This window comes from Vanacampus margaritifer, chromosome 9, assembly GCF_051991255.1.
Source record: "Vanacampus margaritifer isolate UIUO_Vmar chromosome 9, RoL_Vmar_1.0, whole genome shotgun sequence".
Classification (NCBI taxonomy): domain Eukaryota; kingdom Metazoa; phylum Chordata; class Actinopteri; order Syngnathiformes; family Syngnathidae; genus Vanacampus; species Vanacampus margaritifer.
The window spans coordinates 6,843,732-6,869,466 of record NC_135440.1 but is presented as its reverse complement, the minus strand read 5'-3'; the positions used below and the strand labels follow the sequence as shown (position 1 = coordinate 6,869,466).

The 25,735-nt window shown below is 41.0% G+C and overlaps 1 protein-coding gene across 1 annotated transcript; it reads left to right on the top strand.

The window, feature by feature from the left end:
• The first annotated feature begins 1,059 nt into the window (after positions 1 to 1,059).
• Positions 1,060 to 11,808, top strand: slc52a3-2b (solute carrier family 52 member 3-2b). Its single transcript, XM_077576745.1, has 4 exons — positions 1,060 to 1,227; positions 6,952 to 8,029; positions 8,263 to 8,386; positions 11,335 to 11,808. The coding sequence occupies exons 2-4, from the start codon at positions 6,999 to 7,001 to the stop codon at positions 11,545 to 11,547; spliced, it is 1,368 nt and encodes a 455-aa protein (XP_077432871.1). The 5' UTR covers positions 1,060 to 1,227; positions 6,952 to 6,998; the 3' UTR covers positions 11,548 to 11,808.
• Positions 11,809 to 25,735: the final 13,927 nt, after the last annotated feature.

The window sequence follows — 25,735 nt, the reverse complement described above, 5'->3', positions numbered from 1 at the left end:
AAGAAAATTCTTAACCTGTTCTTTACAGTATTTACATACAACCACTTGCAGGAAAAATTGCACACTGAACAAGACCCAAACATAACTGTAGCTTTGAGGGTGCGACTCAATAGTTGTTTTTGTTGCTCCAAAAATGTATTTTTATTACATTCTCTCTGATACTGTATTTTATTTTTGCTCCATCCTTCCTCTCTTCTTTGTTACCTCCCTCTAACCTTACTCCTCTACCCAGACATGTTTCCTCGGGCTGTGGTTCCCAGGCTGGACCCCTGGCTCAGCCCTCAGTAGTCACATGACAACATCCCAGAGATCTAGATTAGCAAAACACTGGAGTCAAAGTGAATAATGCATACTCCACTGGAGCATCAAAAGGCCATCACTGATTTGCTGCACAGTGTCTGTATCGCTGCATACTTTTTTCTACGGGTGTGAAACCTTTCACTACAGCTGACTCAGCATTTTCATTTCCACAGGCAGGTAGGTAGTATTTGATGTCATTGGCATTGATTACAAAGTCATTGAAAAATAATAATTGTGAAGCGCTTTGTATGTGTGAATGTCAAAGAGAAAGAACCATGTGTTATTATTATTATTATTAAAACATATAATTATTATTATTGGATGGAAAATGCACTACAATTCTGGAATGTCTCCATATATTTTATGGAAGTAAATCTGTATACTAATGAATAGTACTGTAATACAAATATGCATATATGTTTTTGCTTCCAAATACACATTAAATGTGTGCGTAATGTAAAAAGTGTGTGTTTTTAAAGGCATTTCAGTCCATTTGCTCTTTTTGTTTTTGATGTACTGCTTTATTTCCATTCTACAAACACAAATATTAATCATAATTCAGTCTTTAGACGAGTGGGGCTGCATAGAACATAATACTGTATACTTATTTAGTTTACTCTGACCTGCCACGTCCAATATGGCGGGCACACTCACGTACCGCAGCAACGCTCAACCCGCTCAAGAGGGTGTTCTATGTTGGTCTTTGCTCTGCTCACTGCCCTTGTGGATACACCGACATGTATGCACGCACGCGCAGTCCTGGCTCTTGGTCAACTGTTTCAGAAACACAAAGTACAGTAATATGGCGTAATGGATGAAGGCACCTGTCTGCGCGCTCATATAAGCGCGTGTACGGCTGTGATGCAATAAAGTCATAATAGTTGTTTGATGTTCGCGGAGAGAAGAATTTCATTTGACCGGAACACGGTAAGCGTAGCTTCACGCCTTTGAATTATAATACATTATTTTTAGACAAATGTATGGCTTCATGATGTCCACAATGTGTGTAGAACTTTATAAAGTAAAGGTTAACAGTCATTATGTATTTAGCTTATTGAGTACATCCACGTGCCTTGTGTGTGAGCAGTGTGTGTGAAAGTTCATGGCATCCTTCACCAGAGGAGGAGAGAAGGTCAAGTACAGCATTGAGCAGGCAACTACGCCATTTTCGTTGAGTTTGGACTTTGGCTAGTATTTTGAATATCTTAAGCATTTGATGTACGAAACATGCACACCAAAAACATAAAAGTATTTTGAAATTGGAGCATAATTGTTTACCCTCATAAATGAGATCTAGTTCAAGGCCAGGGCTGTAACAAAAAAGTAAATGATGTTGAAAAAGTATTGCCCCTCTTTATGAATTTAGTTTAGTTTAGTTTTTTTGCTTATTGATGACAATGGAATGTTTCAGATCATCGGTCCACTTGTATTATTGCACAAAGAAAATCCAAGTAAAAAGAAAATAGTTTTATTTGCTGATTTCACAACTCAGGGGGAAACCTAGAGCACCGTCTGACTACTGTGGGAAATGAATTTACTGTAAACACATTCAAAATTGTTTTGACATTAATAAATTATTACTACATTTTAATAAAATAACCCTAGACAAATTTAAAAAAGGGCCAAAATGATGATTAATTCTACTAAGACTGAAAGATGAAATGTACTTTTTTTGTGGAGTTACGCCTTGAGATGAGTCATTTTCGAATTTCGAGGGTTTTCAAAATAAAAATCCAATAAGACATTAATACAAACACATCTCTCCCCATAGACAGTGACACCCAACCCTACCTACGGTTCCAACTTCGGCGTCAACCTCGGAGTCACCATCATCATCATCGATGATGATCATCGTCGTCATCAATGTGCTCTTTAGCGTTGGTCGATGCCTTTCGTCTTTGAAAAAAATTCCCAAGTGTGAGCTACTTACAACCGGTCGCCATTGTTCGCTTCTTCAGCCATCTAGCTCCGCCTCACGTCTTCTACTGCCACGTCAATGCTTCCAACCTCGGAGTCACCATCATCATCATCGATGATGATCATCGTCGTCATCAATGTGCTCTTTAGCGTTGGTCGATGCTTTTCGTCTTGGAAAAAAATTGCTCGAGCGTGAAGCTGCTTGCAACCGGTCGCCATGTTCTCTTCCCTTCCCCAGCCATTGTCCCCTCTAGCTCCGCCTCACGTCTTCTACTGACGCCTACCCAATCTTGTCAAAAGAGAGTCATTGCTGCCATCTAGGGACCAAAAATAGTCATTAGGCTAACTAGATCTGCTTGAAACTTTCACCACAGCTGGCCAAGGCTTTCCTCCACCCGTTTAAAAAAAAAAATTGGATGACGTCTTTTAACGTCATTGGCGGCCCTCCGTAGGTTTTTACTTGACGTCTTTTAACGTCCATGGCAGTGAAAGAGTTAAGAACAAGGATTATGTAAACATATGTCACGCATGCACGTAACATGCATACAAAATAGATAATTGTAGCTAATTTCTTAGATATGTATGTGGCTATTAGGGGTGTGAATCTTTGATGTCTCATGATTTGTTTCCGATATTTTGGTCTGTGATTCAATTCAGAATCGATTCAAAACTATTTTTGATTCAAAATAATTTAATTGACAATGATTTCTGCTTCACTCTGCGGATTGGCAAATACTCAACATCGTCTACCCCAGTTGGCTTTGCAAGACAGAATGACAAATGGCGGAAATAAAATGTCTTTATTTTTTAGTTTTTGTAAGGAAAGTGCCATTTTCAACAAAAAATAATGCTACACTGTATCTAGATATGTTTTAAAGCTTTTTTTAGTATAAATCATGAAAATAATTCTCTCTCTCTCTCTCTCTCTCTCTCTCTCTCTCTCTCTCTCTCTCTCTCTCTCTCTCTCTCTCTCTCTCTCTCTCTCTACTAGTACTTGTCATGTCTGGGTAGAGCTGGCTTTGGTTGAGGGTCCCGATTGGTCCTGAGTGGATGCCTGCCCTTCCGCAGGCTGACCAATCCGGGCCCTCAGCCACTTGTGCCTGGCCCCAGGTGTGACTAATTCCCTAATTTGTGTGGGTGCATTTAATTCCCGGGTGGTGATCAGTCACTTGTGGGATCATTGCCGATTGTCACGGTCACCCCCGGAGTTTGTTCTGTCATTTTGGTTTTGAGTTGTACAATAAAATACAACAGTCTAACCCGCACTCCTGCCGTGGTTCTCCTGCCTCCCTGCACTTTGGGTCCTCTACTCCACACGCCGACAGACACCACGCCGCTCCGTGACCACACCGTGACAGTATTTGTTAAGAAAATATCCTTGAAATAAATCATTTCACCCAGATTTAACAGAATCCCACAGCCATAAAGTTGTATATGCAAATAAGTACAGACGCTCCCCACCTTACGAACGACTTAACGTTCCGGACGATCGTTCGTAAGGTGAATTTGTTCGGAAGTTGCTTCAGTGCTATATTTTGTATTATAATTTATGTTTAAAGCCTATATAAGTATATTGAAGGTTTATATAAGTGTTTAAGGCTTGTACAAGTAACCTGCATTGGTTTGTACTGAAAAAAACTTTTAATAAAATGGAGAGAATACGTACAGTACTGTACTGTACTACGTATGTTAGAGAGAGAGAGCGAGAGAGACACACACAGTATGTACATGTACGTAATAAGATAAATAAAATGAAGTTTAACTTACTTTTGGAAGATGTACTCGATGCTTAAGGAGATGATGGAGGAGGAGGAAGAGGAGGATTTTATATCATGAGAGATTCTTCGTCGTCGCTGGAATCGGCTTCAAAAGTTATTTCCTGCTTCATGGGGACCGGCGTTTCTTCCTCCTCCTCCTCCTCCTCCTCGCCACGTTGCTCAGCCTCCAATGAGCTCTCACAGCGCCAATCGTCGGTATTAGCGGCGGAAAGAAGCACTACGTGCAATACAAAATCTAACTTACAGCATTTCTTTCCGAACATTTTTCGACATACTGTACGCGCAGAAATGTTCGTATGTACCGTTGCTCGTAACTCGAATGTTCGTAAGTAGGGGAGCGTCTGTACACATAAATAAAATATTAGACTAAAACAAATATTGATTTTTGTCAATGGCAAAAAGTAGTAACCTAATCTTTACTAATTCGGTTGGTTCTGCCTATCATAGCCAACAGGTCTCAGCAGAGATCATTTATTGAACACAGGAGTAGTCACTCTCACACATATATTCAATGTAATCCTCTTAAGCAACACACACGAACAAACAAATGCGGGACACTCAGCACGTGCTTCTGTGGGGGTCCGTTGGCGACGGACAGTCCATCACTCTCGACCAAAGGTGGATAGTAACAAGTTACATTTACTCCATTACGTAACTTTTTGAAGAAAATGTACTTCTAACAAAGAGTAGTTTCACCACACAATACTTTTTACTTTTACTTGATATATGTGAAGAAGAAACGCTACTCTTACTCTGCTATATTGGGCTACACTAGAGTCGTTTTAGATTTACAATATTTTTACGGCGGTAAAGTGCACTTAAAAGTCTTCAATTTTCTCAATAATCAACGGCGGGCCTAATAATGAAATGCGCCTTTTGCATGCACCGAGTTCCAAAATCTGTAAATGTTGTTCGCTTGACCGACTGTGTGGGAGCATTTCCGCTGACACATTGCTTATATACAGGAAATGCGGCCCTGGTTGAGAACTGCCAGGCATGATGAGAACCCGAAAGAGTCAACTGAAAGATTACGTCTTGGTGCTTCCGCTTTAAGAGACTGCCACCTATGGTGATTATACTGGGAGGCAGCGTAGAGCGAGTTACGCAACAATTTGTGAATGGATTGTGCCTGCTTAGGCTAATGTGTGTTGAGTGATTTTTTTGGGGGATGACTACTTTTTTACTTTTACTTGAGTAACATTAATTTGAAGTCACGCTACTCTTACTTGACTACAATTTTTGGCTACTCTACCCACCTCCGCTTTTAACAGACTACTGCACCTGACTATTTGACTGAATGGGCTGCTCCTTCCAAAAATGCCAAAACTTGCCATAGCTGAAAGTTCGTAGTGAAAATACAGTCTGTAAAGCGTATCCCTCGGCAGATAAGTGTGGTCCACCAAAACAAAAACAGCAACCCGTTGTCCTCCTTTCGTTGTGAAGAAAATATTGGCCACTCTTAGTTTGCCTCGGATGCCACTAGCTTAGCATTAGCTTCTTGGTTGGAGCAAATGTTCAACCAACTGCTGAAAGTCCACAAACTACTGTCACCAATGTAACGCTGGTAATTTTATGAGGTAGTATAGTTCCAAGTGAAGGCCATGGGGAAAGAACAGCACACGAGAGCGGGAATAGCTCCACAGTCAACTTTATTCAGTGTCCTCACTCTTGAGTGACTACAACATAACTCTCTCAATCCATCTCATCATTTGCCTCATCACCACAGATATCCTTCCGCCAATGCAACTCAAATCACAGTAGTTCCCCAAATAAGAAACAATCTAGGTCCACACAAATACATACATCGGTGTAAAAATAAATCTTTTTACAGTAGTAATAGGTGGTAGGCTTGCGAAGTGTGGTCTCTCTGAGGCACCGTAGTGTGTGCGCTTCAAAATAGTTGCATTCTATTAGTTCACCACTAGATAGCACTAAATATTACACACTTTCCCTTTAAGAAATAATTATTTTACATCAAATCATGTGTGCCGCAATGGGGTACCGCAAGATATACGCCACCACACTTAATTAATATTCATGAGTCTAGCGAGGGGGTCAAACTCGTCATCATTACAATTCCTTGCACATCTATAGATTGAAGTAAAAATCATTGTCAATCAAATCATTTTGAATAAAAAAATCATTCTTAATCGATTCTGAATCTAATCGCAGGCCCAAAAATCGGAATCGAATCGCGAGACATTCAAAGATTCCCACCCCTAATCACTATATTGTGGGAAGGTTGGCAAAATTAAAGAATAGTCATGATACTGTGTACTGTGTACAATAGATTGATACAATTTTTATTTAAAGAAGCTAATATTGGGAAAAAAACACAATGTTGTGTTTTTAATTGTGTTAACAGCACTGACGTTGAAATAAGCTTGGCCATCTCATTATCAGCGGCGCAAAGCATCATGGTCTATGTAGTTCACAATATTGTTTGGCTGCAGTGGGCCAAAAGTAATGTTGTTGTTTTTTACTCAGATGTTGAAAAATACTTGCTGTTATGATTGATTCATTGGTGTGATAACTTCCGCAGTGGCCAAAACATTCCTAATTAAAATCAAACTGCACTAATAAACTAACCACCAGAGGGTGCCAGAGTGGCACAATGGAATACTACCTCGCTTTTTTTCCTTTTTTTTTTTTTTTTTTTACAGATGTGCTACTTTTAATATGACAATATTGTGGCAATTTTAATATTGCAATACCACGATATTGCCGTTATCGTATACCATAGACTGTATTAAATTAGCCAACTAAAAAAGTTATTTAATTGAAATTTTACACAGATTTTTTTAATGCATATAAAATGTGTGATTGTGGATTGTAAACTAGATGTCAAACATTGCTACATTGTACATAGGATTGTCTAAAAAAACAAGGTAACTCTAACCTAACCCTCCCCCCACCAAATCATCTGATCAAACTTGCCTTTCTTGATGTTTTTCAGATTGTGTAGATCTTCGTTTGGTCATTGACTTCCTCAACGCCGCCATCATGTCAATGCTGACTCACGTGCTGGCATGTTTGTTTGGCATGGGCTCCTGGGTGGCAATCAACGGAATGTGGGTGGAACTCCCACTAATTGTACCACAGATCCCCGAGGGTTGGTCCCTGCCATCCTTCCTCACCATCCTCATCCAGATGGCCAACATCGGCCCCCTCATCATCACCTTGATGCATCGTTTTCGCCCAGGAGTGCTGGATGAGGGTGCGGTTGTGTACTGCATCGTTGTGTTGGGGATCATCGCAACGTTCTTTCTGGCTTTCTTCTGGAATCACAGAGTGGCAATAGGGAGCAGCCAGCACAGTGTGCCTCTCTTTATATTATGTTTACTGCTCTCTGTGGTGGACTGCACCTCCTCTGTCACCTTTCTGCCTTTCATGATGCGTCTGTGCCCCCAGTACCTCACCAGCTACTTTGCAGGTGAAGGCCTCAGTGGCCTGGTGCCTGCACTGGTGGCTCTTATTCAGGGTGTCGGGGTAGTCCGATGTCATAATGCCACTTTGACAGTTTCCTTGAACAACACTTTTGAGAATTCCACAGTTAACACTGGGGAGCTCCAAGCGGTCTACCAAACAGCAAAATTCTCCACTCAGGTCTTCTTCCTGTTCCTCAGCGTTATGATGGTTGTTTGCTTAATAGCCTTCGCCCTACTCAACCATCACCCAGCTGTGGCTCGGGAGAAGAAGAACGAGCGGTATTTCAGGGAAGAACTGACGCCGGGAAAAGACCAAGTTTTCTCTTTAAACAGCCAAACACCAGAGCAGAAGCCGATGTTAAATCCCTTCCAGTCTGCAAAGAGGGAACCTCGCAGCTCCTTTGGCAGGGGCACGTACAGCAACTCCGAGGTGGCGTTCATCTTTGTTGTACTTGCCTGGGTGAATGCTCTGACCAATGCGGTGCTGCCATCAGTGCAATCTTACTCCTCTCTGCCTTATGGGAACCAGGCCTACCATCTGGCTGCCACAATGGCAGCTGTCGCCAACCCACTGGCCTGTTTTATTGCCATGTTTATGCCAATCAGGTACGCGTGACTAATGGAGCATTCTGAAAAATCCTCATGTCCAAATATAAGCTGGTCAAAGGCTAAATATTTCTGTAACAACACCTACTGTACCATAGCTACGGATCAAGAAGCATATTAGTAGCATGTATACCGTATTTCTAATTGAATAGTCTTATTTAGCTAAATGTTTAAAGATTAAATGAAGACTGTAAATAAAGGATTCTGTTTAATTTGTAGTTCTTTTCTTCCAGGTCACTCATCTTCTTATGTCTTCTGACTGTGTTTGGCACGGGATTTGGAGCCTACATCATGGCAATGGCTGCTCTTAGTCCGTGTCCTTTGCTGGTCCACAGTGCCTCTGGAACTGTTGTTATAGTAAGATTCTGTCAACACTCCAGTTTTTCATTGTAATATTTACCACGACGAACATTACACATATAGGAGGTGTTAGAATTAGTGCATTAATTTAAAGTTAGCACGCCCGCCTCCCAGTGCAGATCGTGAGATCGAGTCCGGGCTTGGGCCTTCCTGGGTGGAGTTTACATGTCCTCCCCGTGCTTGCGTGGGTTTTCTCCGGGTACTCCGGTTTCCCCCCACATTCCAAAGACATGCATGGCAGGTTAATTGAACTCTCCCAAGTTGTCCATAGGTGTGATTGTGAGTGTGGATGGTTGTTTGTCTCCGTGTGCCCTGCGATTGGCTGGCAACCAGTTCAGGGTGTACCCCGCCTATTGCCCGAAGCCAGCTGGGATAGGCTCCAGCACCCCCGCGACCCTTGTGAGGACAAGCGGTTAAGAAAATGGATGGATGGATTTAAAGTTCCACTAATTTGTTAAAAGTGCGATTAATGACCGCCCCTTACTTGGAAAGCTTTTACTGGGGGAATTCTAGTCGCAACGCAAAAATTTAATAATAATGCATATATTTTTGGAGACTGGGGTCAAGTTGTATTTTACAATTTTAAAAATGTGCAGAATTTCACAAACTACTTGATGTTAAACATTAGATAGCTCTTAATATGAAAAAAAAAAGCACTGAGCTGTCACTGCCTTACAAATGCAATTATGCCATCTCGTGGCACAAAATGACCTCAACACAAATCAATATCACGCTCGTTTGTTTTTTTACAGTACATCGCAGTTTCATAAATTCCGAGCCGTATTTCTATTAAACATTTTTCCACTTTTATGTTAACAAGAGTATGAAAACTATTATTATTACTATTAAAAATATTTTATTGTACATTTAGAACAGATGAAAATTTTTCGATTAATCGTGAGTTAACTATTGAAGTCATGCGTATAATTACAATATAAAAAAAATTAATCACCTAACTCATACACTATATATATATACTATATCGACTTTGCGCTTTATCGCATCATCATCTGTCATGGTACCAAACAGTACAACATCAGATGGAGATACATTAGCTGTTTATGCACAAGCGACATATAAAAATGTATCTGTCTATTCGTCATATTCCTTTGACCGTGCGTATCTAAACGACCAATGATAACTTGTTTTATGGTTCGTTAATTTTAATAAATCAAATGCTGACAACCTGGAATGTATGTTATGAACTGTTGCTTTACAATAATTGTACATTTTCACTGTCGCGGAGCGCAAAATTGCGTAAGTATGTGTGCTAACATTTCAATGTGTGTGAGTTCTTTTCTTGATCCTGAAACAAAGTTAATTGACCACACGCTTTTCAGTTATTTGGATTTTTTTAAAGAAGGCTGTTTTTTTTATGTTCACTTATTTTATTAATTTAATTATTATATTCATATGATGTGGTGCAAGACTGTGACTATAAGTTCCCCACACTTACATAGATATAATTTTCCCCTATTGCATTTTTACCATTAGTGCTGGGTGATATGGGGAAGAAAAACAAATCTATCAAGATGTAGGGCATAAGATATACAGTACTACATTATTCTCTTATTCTCACACACTATTTCAAGGTATCGGTACTCGTGACAGCAGCTGATACCAATATTGGCTACCTCCTTGTGGCCGTTTGAAGGTCAGGAACTATCCATCCATTTTCCTAATCGCTTATCCTCATGAGGGTCACGAGCATGCTGGAGCCTATCCCAGGTGTCAATAGGCGGGAGGCGGTATACCTCCTGAACTGGTTGCCAGCCAATCGCAGGGCACGCATAGACGAACAACCATCCACACTCACAATCACACCTACGGACAATCTGGAGTGGTCAGTTGGCCTACCATGCATACTTTTGGAATGTGGGAGGAAATTGGAGTAGCTGGGGAAAAAAAAAACACAGGTACAGGGAGAACATGCAAACACCACCTCGGAAGGCCGGAGCCGGAATCGAACCCTGCACCTCAGAAATGCGAGGCGGACGTTCGTTCATTAAATGTATCTGTCATTGGTCTTTTTTGGAAATTGTATATATCAAAAGTACTAGTGTTATCGGCACTTACTCAAGGTTTAATAGTCCTACTGGTATTGATTAGAAAAAAATGGGGGTATCGAACATCCATACCAATAATATTCTTTTTATTATGAATATTTCTAAATAAACATTTAGTTTTCTCGGCATTTCATGCGTATGTGGCAAATGTGAACAGAACAAGGGTGAAGGTGATAGTGTCTATTTCCAAGTTATTTAGGATATTGAGTCAGTTCCCAGTTTCAATTATTGTCATTGCAGTTATTACATTTTTTAAAAATAGTTTCAATGCATGCATGTTGTGTTAAAAGACAGATATGTGTTTAATGCAATGTATGCACACATGTTTAGAAGGCACATTCTGAATGAGGTCCAATGAAAGGTGTCTAATCTTTTGTCCCACTATTACATTTAAGTATGACATGACTGCATGTACTGTAATTCTATACTGTACAACAGCCAAATGCAGCCGAAATAATAAACTTTTTTCAGTTTATACACTCTTACTCTCATTAATTGAGCTTTATGCATACTAGTGGTAATAATTAAATAAAATTAAAGGTAATAATTAAGACTCGCAATAGCATTAACTCATACTTTTGCCCATGGCGTCATCTTTGAAAAGTAAAAACTGATAACGTTTCAACCTCAAAGTACCATCAATGAACTATTTCATATACCTGTTGCACAAACTTTAATTATCCCACATTTAACTTGTACCAAGCACATTGACAGCGGCAATTGTAACTTATGCCATCTGCCCTTTCCACCAGAAATCTGTATTTTGCTCTAGCCGAGTACACAATGACCATGTTTAATTGTTTTATTATTTTGCCTTGTGCTAGTATTAGCCTCAATTATTAATCCTTATGCTTTTATTTTGCATCTTGCGTCCTTCAGGTGCTGGTTTGGATCCTATTTGTTCTCTCGCTGTCCTATGTGAAGGTCATAATTGGAATCATTCTGCGGGACGAGGGCCACAGCGCCCTCGTGTGGTGTGGGGCAGTAGTCCAGTTGGGCTCAATGGTTGGTGCTCTTTCCATGTTTCCGCTGGTAAGCGTGCATGGCCTTTTTAAGTCAGGCGATGCCTGCAACACTAAATGTCCCATGTGACAAAGAATTATGTTTAAAACACTACTATAACAAACCAGAAATTCAACATGTATTTGTACTGTAATATGAGCATGTTACTGTAGTGGGAGTGTTAAGTAATAAGCCTGACATTTTGCAACTTTTCAACAGAGCTGAGTAGCCTCAGGTGTTTTTTTATTTTATTAAAATGTTGATTTCAGAGTAATTTGTTGCATTACTTTACAGACTTGTATAAATGTTACTGGGGAGCAGAAAGCAAAAATAAAACCAAAGTGAAAAATCTCTTCTTTTTATTTATGTATGATGTCACAACACTGAAAAGTAAAAGCACAATAGGAAGCATTGCATTATTATAAATGTCACCTTAATTGGAGTCTCTAAAAGCATCTTTAGACTGAGAGACCGGGGTCGTCTATGTGCAAACAAACATAAAAACAAGGTGAGGCTGGTCTTTTCTTTCTGTTTAATAATGGGGTTCGAGTACTTAAAATTTGTTGCATTCCACCCATGGGTTGTTGCCATTGCTTAATTAAACATAACACTTTATTTTTTAGAAGATAATCAATTACAATCTAAATTACAGTGCTACATTTATCATTTTGTATTTTCAGGAAAAAAATGCGTCAATCAAATATCTTTCTGACAGTGCGCATCATACTTGCAAAGGAATAATAATATATATATATATATATATTTTTTTTTTTTTTATAGTATGCCAATAGCACTTATCTTTTTAAATTGTGTAACTTTTTCCGATGCTTTGGGCTGGTGAGTGTACAGTATTTAGGTATTTAGGAGCCCTACCTTGCACATGCTGTAAATGACCACTAGATGTCTCTGTTTGAAAGGGAAAACAAAGAATTGAAGCGCCTTCATTTCCTTCAACTTAAACCAAAACATTAACTTTTGCTAATCTAAGGACTTCATTATATTTTCCAAAAATGTACATACATGCAGGGTGGCCTGGTGATCCATCCCTCTGGAGGGGGTCTGTCCATATTATAGTGTCTGCATCATATCCCTGTCACCCTAAATCTGAGAGTATGTGTGTAAGGAGTGTGTTCATTTTTCTTTCCTTTAATCCACAGGGACAGGTAAGAATGAGAAGTCAACTAGTCAGTGCCTGATTCAGATCCCAGAGGTTCCTTGGGAACATCTGGGCTCATCTCTGTGTGGCTCATACATCACCTGCTGGCTCTTATCTCGTCCAGTAGTTTCTATGATTTATGGTGTGCTTTGTGTAAATACAGCAGGCCAGTTCGGAAGGATTTGCGAGCGGGGTGACTGAGTCCATACATTTCAAAATTTGCTGGTGATAATTGTCAGAATAAATGCGGGTGGCATAAAATTAAAAGCAAAAATTGTATTCCCTGACATTCTCCCTCTGCTTTATGCACTTTTGTGTGTCCATAATTTCAATCTAAAACACATGAGTAAATATCCTCATTTTAATGTGTAGTTGTGGCCTGGGACTGCAGTATGCAGGGAATGATTGAATTTTGCAAAACGGCCAGGGACGATCACGTCTTGCCTGCTGTTATGCAATCGTCCATTCCCCACTCGCAACGCAGTGTCTGCTCAAACCTCAACAAGGGGGGGAGGGGAGGGTGTTGGTGTCGTGGGGCTGGAAACCTCTGTGTCTGGACCAAAGGACTGTTAAAAAGAAGAAAAATCTTGTAAATGACTCAAGACTATAGATAAAAGTGAAACTAAACCATTGTGTATGTAAAACTGGTAAAAGTGAGAGCGAATGGCCACATCAGACGAGGAGTTTTTCAAATGTGATTGCTCTTTAAGGTTTTAAATGAGGCGTTTTACACGCACATGCACCACATCCTACATTTTTTCTCACATGGAAAAGTGGACTTTATACAGAACTCGCTGTTATTTTATTGTATATATGTCCCAACTGTTCGCTGTCCTTTCCGCAATGAGATTCAAGTTGAAAAGCATGTTTTGAATAGCCAAATCTTCCATTTGTCCAAACATTTTCACAGAGTTTCACCTCCACATTTATCATTCCAGTGCATGGGAGATTACCTTTCCCGTTAGGTCCATTATATTCAAATGGGCTGGGCCTTTTTTCTTCTTCGCAACAAGACATAAAGTAATCAAAAGTTGAAAGCAAACACTCAAGGAGGCACTTAGCAAAAAGAAAAAAGAAAAGCTTTTATGATAAAACATTCATATAGCGTGCAGGAGACAGGTAATCTTTGAAGATGATAGGGTTGTCTTGTGGTCAGTTTCACTATAGTATAGCTTGGGGAGCCTTGGAGATGAATGCTGCTAATAACATCCCCGCCCACCCATCATCCACTGGACCATCCAGGCAGGACCACTAATACCTGAGCGTGTCTCCTCAGCGGCGTGAATGATGCCTTAAAGAGCTGTTGGAGGCTGGCCCAAAGTACGGTTCATTACCTTGACAGACTGATGACAGCTGACACACACAACAAATGAAGTCAATGCTCATAGTATTGGCATCAAGATTCATTTTATATAAACCAAAAACAAATTTACTCAAAATTAAATAATACTAATCATGTAAAAGGGGGTTTCAACCAATTGCTCATGGGAGATTGGGAGATCACTCATATAAAAAAAACCTCCACTGGTTGTTAAAAAACGCTGCATATTATTCTACTAAAAAAAAATGCAAGATGGCTGGGGATGTAAATATGTTCAGTGTAAACAATTCAAACGTATATCATGTTATGTTTCAATTGCTTAATAATGACCTGCTGTTTAACTAATGTTAGCTAATAATATGCAGTAAACCTTTTAAATGAATGGTGAGGCTAGTTTTACTTCACATTTTTTCTCTTTATCCTCTTGTTTTTTATGTTGCCTGAGGAATGACTTTGCTTCACTTTTTGTACTTCTTGTGTATTCCACCAAGCGTTCTGCTAGGGGGCCCTATGGAGAGGATTCTCAACAGTGATATGGGCCAAAGTCAGTCGTTCCTCGGACCCCTAGACAAACCCGTCCTCTCACCTGAAGGCGGATCGAGGCGTTCTCAAGAGGACTGGTACCAGAGCCCAAGCCATGTGTCGAGGTTAGCCTGACTGTACCTAGTTGGAACCTCTCGACCTCGCATCGCAAATCAGCCTGGGCTCCTTTTCAGCCAGCGAGGCGACGTGACATTCCTTGTCTATAGAACCAGCTTCTAATCCTTATGGTGATGTTTTTGGAGTAAATTCTCCTAACAGCACAAAGTTGGGAAAACATTGAAAACACAGTATAATACGTGGGGTCCATTTCTCAAATCAGGTTTAGTGAGAACCCTGAGTCTGTTAACCCTGACATGCGGGAAACTCTGCGTTTTCCATTTCAGAAAGCGAAGTAACTGAAACCAGAGAAAGAGAGGCAACTCTAGCCTGTTTCATAAAAAGAAGTAACTTAAGCACTTGGTCAGTTACCGTTAACCTCGAGTTTCTCTCTGTCGCCGTCTCCTTTCAGCCACATACGACATTTGATTTCTTCATTCATTCAGTCAGCTGGCGAGTTTTGGCGTAATATATAGTTCTGCCATCTGTTATATAAAAAAAAACAACAGTCAATAGGCCTATATTAACTGATTTAAACCCCCAAAATTTTTAAATAAATTTTGTAATACTTTGTTCTGCACTCCCCAAAACATATTTAGATTTTTTACTTTTTTTATTATTATTATTATTATTATTATTATTATTTTTATTTATTTTTTACAATTTATGCTAGAGCATACAGAAGACTTTGATAAAGCTTCTGACATGAAGAGGTCACTTAAAGCAATGGTAGTTATTACAAAAAAGGGCCAGCACGTGGCAGCAGAGTATAAGAGATAAGCCAGGGCCATGTTGTAACAAGCTCTTTCCCCCACTGTTTTCAACAGGTTTGTGAATAATGATGAAACTTAGCTATATTCGAATGCTAATTGCAGCAAAATGGAAACAGATACAAAGAAGGGACTCTAATCTTTCATTTGGTAGGTTCCATGTTTTTATAGCAATAGAACACAATATTCTGTGGACCTTGCAAAATCAGTCAAAATCCAGTAAAACAGCAGGGAGCAAAGGGGGTTGTTTCACTGAAAATGGCTGGGAGTGAATGAGTTTAAAGTCCTCTTTTTCTCGAACATGGCTTGTCCTTTTGACAATGATCCTGTTAATTAGGGTGCGATCTAAAAAGAGGATTGATGAATTGAATTGTTGACCAACTTAATAAAATTGCTTCAATTGGTAACACAGGATTGAATTAAATTAATTAATGTTTAATTAAATAATATATTCACTTGAATTAAGATAATCCAAAATTAATACAAAGTGAACATATTAAGTTCATTAAACAATATATTATATTTAATTCAATGAATCCAAAGTGAATATATTAAGTTTACCATGGTGATCACTGGTGCGGTCTTTAGGGTGGTGGTGCGTAGGCTTAACTCGTAACTGCGTAACTAACTCTCAGGGTAGATCAACTCACAGTTCAGGGTTAGTTTCACAATTTGTTGAACCTGCTTTGTGAAATGGAACCCTGGTGTTTAACTTGATTTAAATTCCACACCTGTAAAATTTTACAACTGCATCTAATGGAAATCATTTGTCCACATTCAGGGGAAAAAACAGGTCTGATGAGTGAAAAAGAACAAAACAGGGATAAATAGTTTGGAATAAGAGCCATTTGGCAGAAATCCCAACTCCGCAGCCTGCTTACAGTTGTTGATGGAAGTGATTTGCAGTCACCTCATCATATGCTCACTCCATGCGCATGCAGTCAGTGAGCAGACAACTGCAAGTAGACTCAACAATTTGTCAGGTACGCAAGCTCTCTATTTGATGCACGCAGACATGTGGTGGACTCTTGCATATTTGCGGACACGGCAGGTATGACGAGCAGCTTTTGTAACCTTGGGACAGAGTCTGTCTGGCCCGGTTTCAAGTTTTTGTGCTAAACTAAGCTAACAGACTTCAGTCCGCGGCCTTATAAATGAGTGTGCAGCAGACATGTGCGATCCATTTTGTCATCTACAGTAACTCTGAAAGAAAGCCAGTCGACATATTTTCCAAAATGTCAAATGCTTTGTCTTTCTCTAATAAGGGGGGTATAATAGTCTTATATTATTAATATTATTGTAATCATATTTTCAATGTGCTTTGTCTTTGGAATCAATGATCACAAACCGCATTGTATTTGTGGGTAGGATCATTCTCACTCACAGTTCCACCCTCGATGATGTGAGAAGTTGTAACCAACACGGAGACAAAAGACCAACACAACAATCTCCAGCATGTGCGGAAGTCCTGGATTGCAAGCAGGGTCAGTCTGAGGTCACAGCGGGCATCCCATTAGTGGCCTTATTTAGAGTCTGATCCCTTTAAGAGGAGTGATTGGCCAGCAAAGACAAAGAATCATTACCTTTACCCGCCCCCTCCCTGCCAGCAGTCAATAATGAAGGATCATTAAAATGAATAGATGGACATTCCCCTTTTCTCCGGATCCTTATTGCAAAATCAGTGTCAGGGGAAATGAAGATTGAGCTCGGAGAAGGCGTCTAAAAGCCTCACAGTGTTTGTCATGAACTCATCTTCAGTGCCCGTCTGCTTTATCTACTGTAAGAGTCTGCACCTGCCTCAACTCTTGACTAGCCAGGGCTTTTACTGAAGTCCATTAAGCATATCTCTAATGTGCGCTACAATATACTTCAACGTAAACATTGTGCATATGTGCTAAAACATTTACAGCCAGCAATGGACGACTGATTGCTTGGGAAAGTCTCAGTGAAGAAGTGCAGCCCGCAAAGTGAACCAGAAAGGCCATATTGACTCCATTCACTTCCATGTGGACAATTGACAACAGTTGTGATTGCATAAACACACACTTAAAGATAATGAGCAGCAGTGGCGTTTTCTTTGACTAAGAAAAAAACTGTGTAAAAAAATGGCTTGCTACAATTAATAAATTAAAACAAAAACAAATTCAGTCTGATAGCTGAAATAATTAAGGCAAAATGCAAAGATTTGCATAATGCTTGCTGAATCTATCCCTGAAAGTGACACTTGAGTTGAATAGACAAAAAATAATAACAAAAATAAAATAAAAATAATAATAATATATTATGAGAAGTTTGGTGGAAGTATATTACTTAAAGAAATAATAATAGAATCTTGATTGTTTTAATTTTAATACTATTTGTTCACTTGATTGTGATTTTTTTTTGTTAAATGCCAGTTACATTAAGACTGGAAGCAGTTACTTTAAGACTGGAAGCAGTATGAGTTTGCAACTCTTTAGTAGTCATAATTACCGATACCAAGTATTGATTCCAATTGTACTTTTTATAAAGATAATTTCCCCCAAATACAATGACAGATCATTTTAAAGAAAGACTTATATGTCCCAATATAGCATTTTCCCTTAACATTGCATGAAATTAATTGCAATTTTCTATTCTCTAATTTCTAGTTCTTGATTGTAAAACTGCCACAAGGAGGCACTGTATCAGCCGCCGTCTCGAGTATCGATACCTTGACACAAGGCCAGGTATCGGTACTCGCCCATCCCTTTTTATAAATGAAGGTGAATCAACGAATGAACTTCACATCAGGGAAAATCTCCTGCAGGCCATGGAAGTAGGCTGTGGTGACAGGTGTGGAGGCATGCCAAGCCTGGACACAGCACGCAGGTTACGCAGGTTAAAACATTGTGTCCCCTCCGTGAGCCGGCACCTTACCGTGGTGGAGGAATTTGTGTGTCCCAATGATCCTAGGAGCTATGCTGTCTGGGGCTTTATGCCCCTGGCAGGGTCACCCATGGCAAACAGGTCCTAGGTGAGGGGCCAGACAAAGCACGGCTCAAAGACCCCTTATGATGAACACAATATAAGGACAGATGTTTCCCTTGCCTGGACGCGGATCACCAGGGCCCCCTCTGGAGTCAGGCCCGGAGGTGGGGCTCGTTGGTGAGCAACTGTAGCCGGGCCTGCACCCATGGGGCCCGGTCGGGCACAGCCCAAAAAGGCAACGTGGGTCCCCCTTCCCATGGGCGCACTACTGGTGGGAGGGGCCAAAAGGGTCAGGTGCATAGTGGGCTGGGCGGCAGCTAAGGGCGGCGGATCTCCGGCTACGGAAGCTAGCTCTTGGGACATGGAATGTCACCTCTCTGGCAGGGAAGGAGCCCGAGCTGGTGTGCGAGACCAAGAAATTACAACTAGATGTAGTCGGACTCTCCTCCACACACGCCTTGGGCTCTGGTACCAATCCTCTCGAGAGGGGTTGGATTCTCTTCCACTCTGGAGTTGCCCACGGTGAGAGGCGCAGAGCAGGTGTGGGCATACTTATTGCCCCCCCGGCTTGGCACCTGTACGTTGGGGTATACCCTGGTACACGAGAGGGTAGCTTCCCTCGACCTTCGGGTGGGGGGACGGGTCCTGACTGTCGTCTGTGCATATGCACCAAACAGCAGTTCAGAGTACTCACCCTTTTTGGAGTCCTTGGAAGGTGTGCTGAAGAATGCTCCCCCTGGGGACTTCCTCGTTCTGCTGGGGGACTTCAACGCTCACATGGGCAATGACAGTGAGACCTGGAGGGGCGTGATTGGGAGGAACAGGTCCCCCGATCAGAACCCAAGTGGTGTTCTGTTATTGGACTTCTGTGCTCGTCACGGATTGTCCATAACAAACAACATGTTCAAACATAAGGATGTCCATATGTACACTTGGCACCAAGACACCCTTGGCCCCAGTTCGATGATCGACTTTGTAGTCGTGTCATCGGATTGGGATCGGATTGGTTTAAGAGAGGACCGGAGCTGTCAACTGATCACCACCTGGTGGTGTATTGGCTCCGATGGCGGGAGAAGATACCGATCAGACCTGGTAAACCTAAACGTATTGTGAGGGTTTGCTGGGAACGTCTGGCAGAATGCCCTGTCAGAATAGAATTTCAACGCCCACCTCCGGCAGAACTTTTCCCTTCTCTTTGGGGACAGTGGACCATGTTCCGCGACTCCATTGTCGAGGCGGACGATCGGAGCTCTGGCCGTAAGGTAGTCGGTGCCTGTTGTGGCGGCAATCCGCAAAATCTGGTGGACACCAGCGTTAAGGGATGCCGTCAAGCTGAAGAATCAGTCCTATCGGGCCTTTTTGGCCTGTGGGACTCCGGAGGCAGCTGACAGGTACTGGCTGGTCAAGCGGAATGCAGCTTCAGAGGTCGCTGAGGCAAAATCTCGGACATGGGAGGAGTTCGGTGAGGCCATGGAAAACTACTTCCGGACGGCTTTGAGGAAATTCTGGTCCACCATCCGGCGTCTCAGGAGAGGAAAGCAGTGCACCATTAACACTGTGTATAGTGGAGATGGGGTGCTGCTAACCTCCACTCGGGACGTTATAAATCGGTGGGGAGAATACTTCGACGACCTCCTCAATTCCACCGACATGTCTTCCTTTGAGGAAGCAGAGTCGGGGGACTCCGAGGTAGGCTCTCCTATCTCTGGGGACGAAGTCACTGAGGTGGTTGGTAAGTTCCTCGTCGCAAGCCCCCAGAGAGGATGAGATCCACTCGGAGTTCCTAAAGGCTCTGAATGATGTGGGGCTGTTGTGGTTGACACGCCCCTACAACATTGCATGGACATCTAGGACAGTGCCCCTAGATTAGCAGATCAGAGTGGTGTCCCCCTTTTTAAGAAGAGTGACCGGTGGGTGTGCTCCAACTATAGAGGGATCACACTCAGCCTCCCTGATAAGGTCTATTCAGGGGTGCTGGACAGGAGGGTCCGTTGGGAAGTTGAATCTCAGATTCAGGAGGAGCAGTGTGAGTTTCCTCACACTGCTCCTAAGTCTCTCCCTTAGAGATAGGGTGAGAAGCTCGGTCATCTGGGAGGGACTCAAGGTCGAGCCGCTGCTCCTCCGCGTGGAGAGGAGCCAGTTGAGGTGACTCGGGCATCTGGTTCGGATGCCTCCTGGATGCCTCTCTGGAGAGGTGTTCCAGGCATGTCCTACCAGCGGGAGGCTCCGGGGATGACCCAGGACACGCTGGAGAGTCTCTGTCTCTTGGCTGGCCTGGGAACGCCTTGGGATCCCGTCGGAGGAGCTGGTTAAAGTGGCTGGAGACAGGAAAGTCTTGGCAGTTGCTGCCTCCGTGACCCAGGGTCGGATAAGCGGTAGTAAATGGATGGATGGTGACCGGATGTATCAAATATGATACAAAAGTCATATGTGGAAGTTTTTGCTTGTTCAAACGGACCAATAAATACTCTATTTACAAAGAATCCGAATTTTCTCACATACATTTCATGGTTCAGGATTTATAGGGTTAAATAATATAACCTCGACGATCATTAATTTTGTCACGGACTAAATCCCAGGCATTCTGAGAGGAAGAGGAGAGGAAGGGAGAGAGGTAGAATGAGAGAGAGACAGAGAGAGAGAGAGACAGAGAGAGCATCAGCTATACAGCCATACAGTAGATGTTTTGTTGTTAAATACACCTGAGTTTACTGACAAGCGCCTTCTATGAACTACAGTATAATATAGATGTTACAATGTACTGTATTGTTTTCAAAAAATCATTTTGTATAGCCTAGCAGCAAGCCTTACTGAAAGCTAGGTAAAGTCACCCCTGCTGTCACACCTCATTAAACACCAAACAGCTAAAAAATGCTGCAAACTACATTTCACATAGGTTGTGACACTTGACAGACCATTTGAACATATTAGACATAATGCCACCACAAGAAAATTATAGCTTACTCGATTGCGGTCAGTCTGGGGTAGTGAAGGTAAAATGCACTTGACATTTTGGTTTTTCATAATTGGTTGCGATGTAGGATGTAACCATTTTTTTCCTGAAAGGAGGGGGGAGTTCTAAACTGGTGATTTATTCACAAAATTCAGGCATTATCAGGAACATTTCTAATAAAGTTCTGAATTTAGGATTGATTGATTGATTGTCAACAGTTAGGGGTAGCAATGTATTTGGTAAACCACCCTATAAAACCAACTATGTGCATTACATTGTCATGTTTTTTGTCTTAAATGTATATATTTTGTTGTAGTGGCTCAAACTTAACGGATACAAATTCCTTGTGTGTGTTTTTAAATACATCTAACCAATGAATTCGATTCTGATTCTTCTTTTGGGCACATTAACTTGAATCATAATCTCTTTTATTTCCAATTTACAAGTTCTTTTAATGGCAGGCAAATTATTTATATAATTAGTGACTCGTAGAGCAAGGCAAAATTCAAAGGGTACAACTGAACCGCTGCATAGGCCAATGAAAAAATAGTACCAGCTACAAGATTATTTTAAAGGAAGAATTGAGAAAGGAAGTCAAATGAGCACAGTAAGGAAATGGGAGGTTTTGTTGTTGTTTTTAAATAATTTGGAATTTGAATGGCTACTGTGTATTTAAAAAATGCATGTGTGAATAAAAAATACATTGTCAGGCAACTGAGTTGCCACTGATGCTCACTTGTCACATTCTCTGTCTCAAACATCTGTCACAACATGTTTATAAAACCAAGCAAATCAATTCACATATCACAAGAGAAAGAGAATATTGAATGCTTGCAGGTGGAGTGCAAAAGATGCCGTAAGAGTTTCCACCACCCATCTGGTTTTCTTCCTGGGTGTCTCTTAAAGTGTCTTTTAAAATGTGTCTGGGGGTCTTCATGTGATCATGTCAGCAGGTCATCTGCAGCAGGTGTCATATCATATGGAAGGTATTGTATACATGTGTGGAGAAGCGCTACCCTGAATAAAAAAAAAAAAACTCAATTTAAAAGCACACATCGTTATTGTCGGGCAGAATCCTCGTACCTCCAAAATGATCACTTTTAAGATCGCAAAATGTTTACACCCATTAAAGCTGCTCAATGTAGCAATTTTCACAGAAAAATAAAGAAATCTTTACAATAGCCTTTTTATTCGACAATTTATGTCTCAAACATCTTCTGCTTAGCAAATTAACACCTTAGCTGTTCACAATGGGTGCTCCTGCATGCCTCTGGTTAATAGTTTTCAGACTGGATTCTGGTTCTTCCGCCCTCTGTGGATGTGACATCATGCGCACAGGGTGTACGTGAAGCGGGGAGTATGCAGTTTCGTTTTTTGGCCCCACGTGGCAGTAGTGATTCGAAACGGCATTTTATGCATTGAGCAGCTTTAAAAATGCATCATTATAGAGAGCAAGCCATTTTCAACACTTTTCATTAGTCAATAAATAACTCCCACATTTGGCTTGTCCAATAGTATAGATTTGTGAAAAAATACAAATACACTGGTCCCTCACAACTTCACAGTTCGCAGATTTGTATTCGGGTCCATTTTTGCTGCTATTTTTGTCCTTTTTTTGTAATATTTGAGTAAATAAAAACAGCTCTTTCTTTCAATCAACACAATCTATAACATTTTTAAACTAATACAATATAACATAATATATATATATAAACAACATATTTAATATATACTAGTAAATTAAGAAACGTGTACCATGATAAGTTGTCAAGTAAAATGTTGACATTTTTTGTCTTTTAATTCTTTTTAGCAAGTCAGTGTCCCGTCACTGGTGAGCTATTTAAGAACAGACCATCGCCGCCCCCTTCATGCACTGCAGGAGAAGTAGACAAACAAGTTCCTTGAAGGCAATTAACTTCAACAAGGCTGCTTGTTTACGCACCTCTGCAAGAAGAGCTCATTAAGATGGCAAACAATATAAGCGTTTATTGAAGCAGCTTTTTTTAACGACCTCTACTTTGCGGAAAATTATCTATCGCGGGTTGCCGAACATATCACCTGCGAAAAGTGAAGGAACACTGTAGATTTCACATTGGCTCACAGCGTACATGAACCATGTATAGTTTGTATATACTGTATCTATGGTTTTCAGCATCAAATAGCTTCTCAGTAGCAGAGCTGCATTCGTGATAACAGAAAATAGCAAAAATCTGCTAAAGTTCGTATCCCAGCAAATTTTGAACATGGTTTGAGAGGGTTTGAGTGTGTCCTTCAAGTGTCTTTTCAACGCTTTGCAACATTGAACAAAGCCTGCCGAAAAAGCAACACGTGCACACCCTTGCAAGCCTTTGCCGCTTGTCGTGAGATACAGGCTTAATTGACAGCTACTGAAATAAGAAGAAAAATGTCTTCAAAAAAGCTGATAAGCATTCAATTAGCATTTTCCAACAATTAATGAGGGGAAAATGAGGGAAGAAAATACTTAGAAGCCAGCCCCCCACCCACACTCCAAATATTAAAAAAAATATTGGAAAAAAAGAAAGAAAACAAAAATCTGTATCAGTATCAAGTATGTGTGGGGGTCAACTGTATACAGCAGGAGTGCTCAATGCGTCGTTCGCGATCAACCAGCCGACCACGAAGGTCATCAATCCCGTCACTTCATTGTGCATCTGAATTCTTCTGGCATGCGTACAGGCAGCAACGCAGCAAGCATCGCTGTGGCACACGCCCATTGCCTTATTTTTATGCAAGCGAAGCAAGAGGTGCTTGCTGGTCTTTCCAAAGTCATAAAAATAAAGTATATACAATAAACATAATAATGTTTTACAACAAGACTGAACTATATTTACCATTTAAAAGGTACTTGGATAGATTTGGAATGATTGTGGTTTAAAAAAAAAATCACGAGTGCACACCGTTCGCCTGGTCGTGTGTTCCCATTCACTTGAATGTGATGCTCGCGCTGCAGTTAAATGAATGGGGCTGGGTTCTCCATTCAGAATTTTGCGAGCCGGTCGTGAAATCAAGATCGCAATATCTCATCCATGGTGGTCCAGATGAAACTGTAAATAAATATGGTTAAATGTTGGCGCGACTTTCGTGCAGTGCGGTGCTAATTTTAATAAAAAAATAAATAAAAGATAGATCGCAGGAAGTTGGCTGCTTGCAAAGTAGATCTTGTGTTACGGTCCGGCCACAGAGCGGAGTTGAGTCTGTCGGCGTGTGAAGTAGAGGACCCAAAATGCAGGGAGGCAGGAGAACCACGGCAGGAGTGTGGCTTAGACTGTTATGCTTTATTTTACAAAACACACTAACCAAGGAACTGGTTAGCATAAAATAACAAAGGAACTGAAAAGGTACAAAATCAAAATGACAAACAGAACTCCGGGGATGACCGTGACAAGCGGCAATGATCCCACACAGACTGATCATCACCCGGGAACTAAATACACCCGCACTAATTGGGGTAACTAGCCACACCTGGGACCAGGCACAAGTGGCCAACCCGCGGAAGGGCGGGAACCCACTCAGGGCCCTCAACCAAAGCCAGATCTTCCCAGACATGACATCTTGGGGCAAAAAAGTGTGGGCACCTCTGGTATACAGTATTGGTGGTGTCGTTACAAAACCTCATAAGTCACAATTTGACCATTTTTTCAAAAAACTATATTTTGGTCAGTCCGCACACACGTGTGGGGGTTATTATTAAAAATTATTGACCAATCTAAAGAGTTGAAAATGGCTTTCTCTCTTTGATGATGCAATGTTCGTGGTTGAACAAACATGTCGTTTTGTTAGTTTCCTGAATTGTCTATTTTGAAGGTGCAAGTTTCTGGTCCAATGCCACCAATATATTATCAGTAAGGGCTAGGTCTATTGCATCTATCTGTAGTTGGGTTTCCATCCACCCATTTTTATTTGAATTTTCAAGAATGCGAAAATAAAACTGAATGGAAACGCTAGAAATTCCAAAAAGGGCCCAAATTCGCAAAAAGATTTTTACGCTTAGAGGTAGTGAATTTTGAAGCGTATCGAAAAAAGGAAAATGTGAATTTTGGCTATGGCAACAGGAATAACTGCGAATAACTGCTGACAAGACCGGATAGACATCGCACGTTTTGATCGGATATTACATCACACGTACGTTTGTAGTCAATGGCGGACGACAAAGATATATTTTGGGGGACGTCGAAACAAATCTTTTGGGAATTAATTAAAAAAGTGGATATTGTTGCAATTTTAGATGGAAAAGAGCAAAGAAACGCTACGGTTTATCAAGAATTACAAAAGCAAACTCATACAACATCATTGCATGGCGCAGTCACTTCCTGGTTTTCTTCTTCTACTTTTAAATTACTGGTGGATCAGATCTCTATGGTGCATACCACACCTACAGCGGCGGAGTCCACTCTCAATATTCGCAAAAGAAGAACAGATGGAAACGGGCAGAAGGCGCATGTCCGTTTTGCGCATTTTCTGTGAATTCG

Coding starts and splice junctions, on each gene's coding strand:
- slc52a3-2b (XM_077576745.1), top strand. CDS start 6,999: ATGTCAATGCTGACTCACGTGCTGGCATGTTTGTTTGGCATGGGCTCC. Junction 8,030..8,262: donor GCCATGTTTATGCCAATCAG/GTACGCGTGACT, acceptor CTTTTCTTCCAG/GTCACTCATCTTCTTATGTC. Junction 8,387..11,334: donor CCTCTGGAACTGTTGTTATA/GTAAGATTCTGT, acceptor TGCGTCCTTCAG/GTGCTGGTTTGGATCCTATT.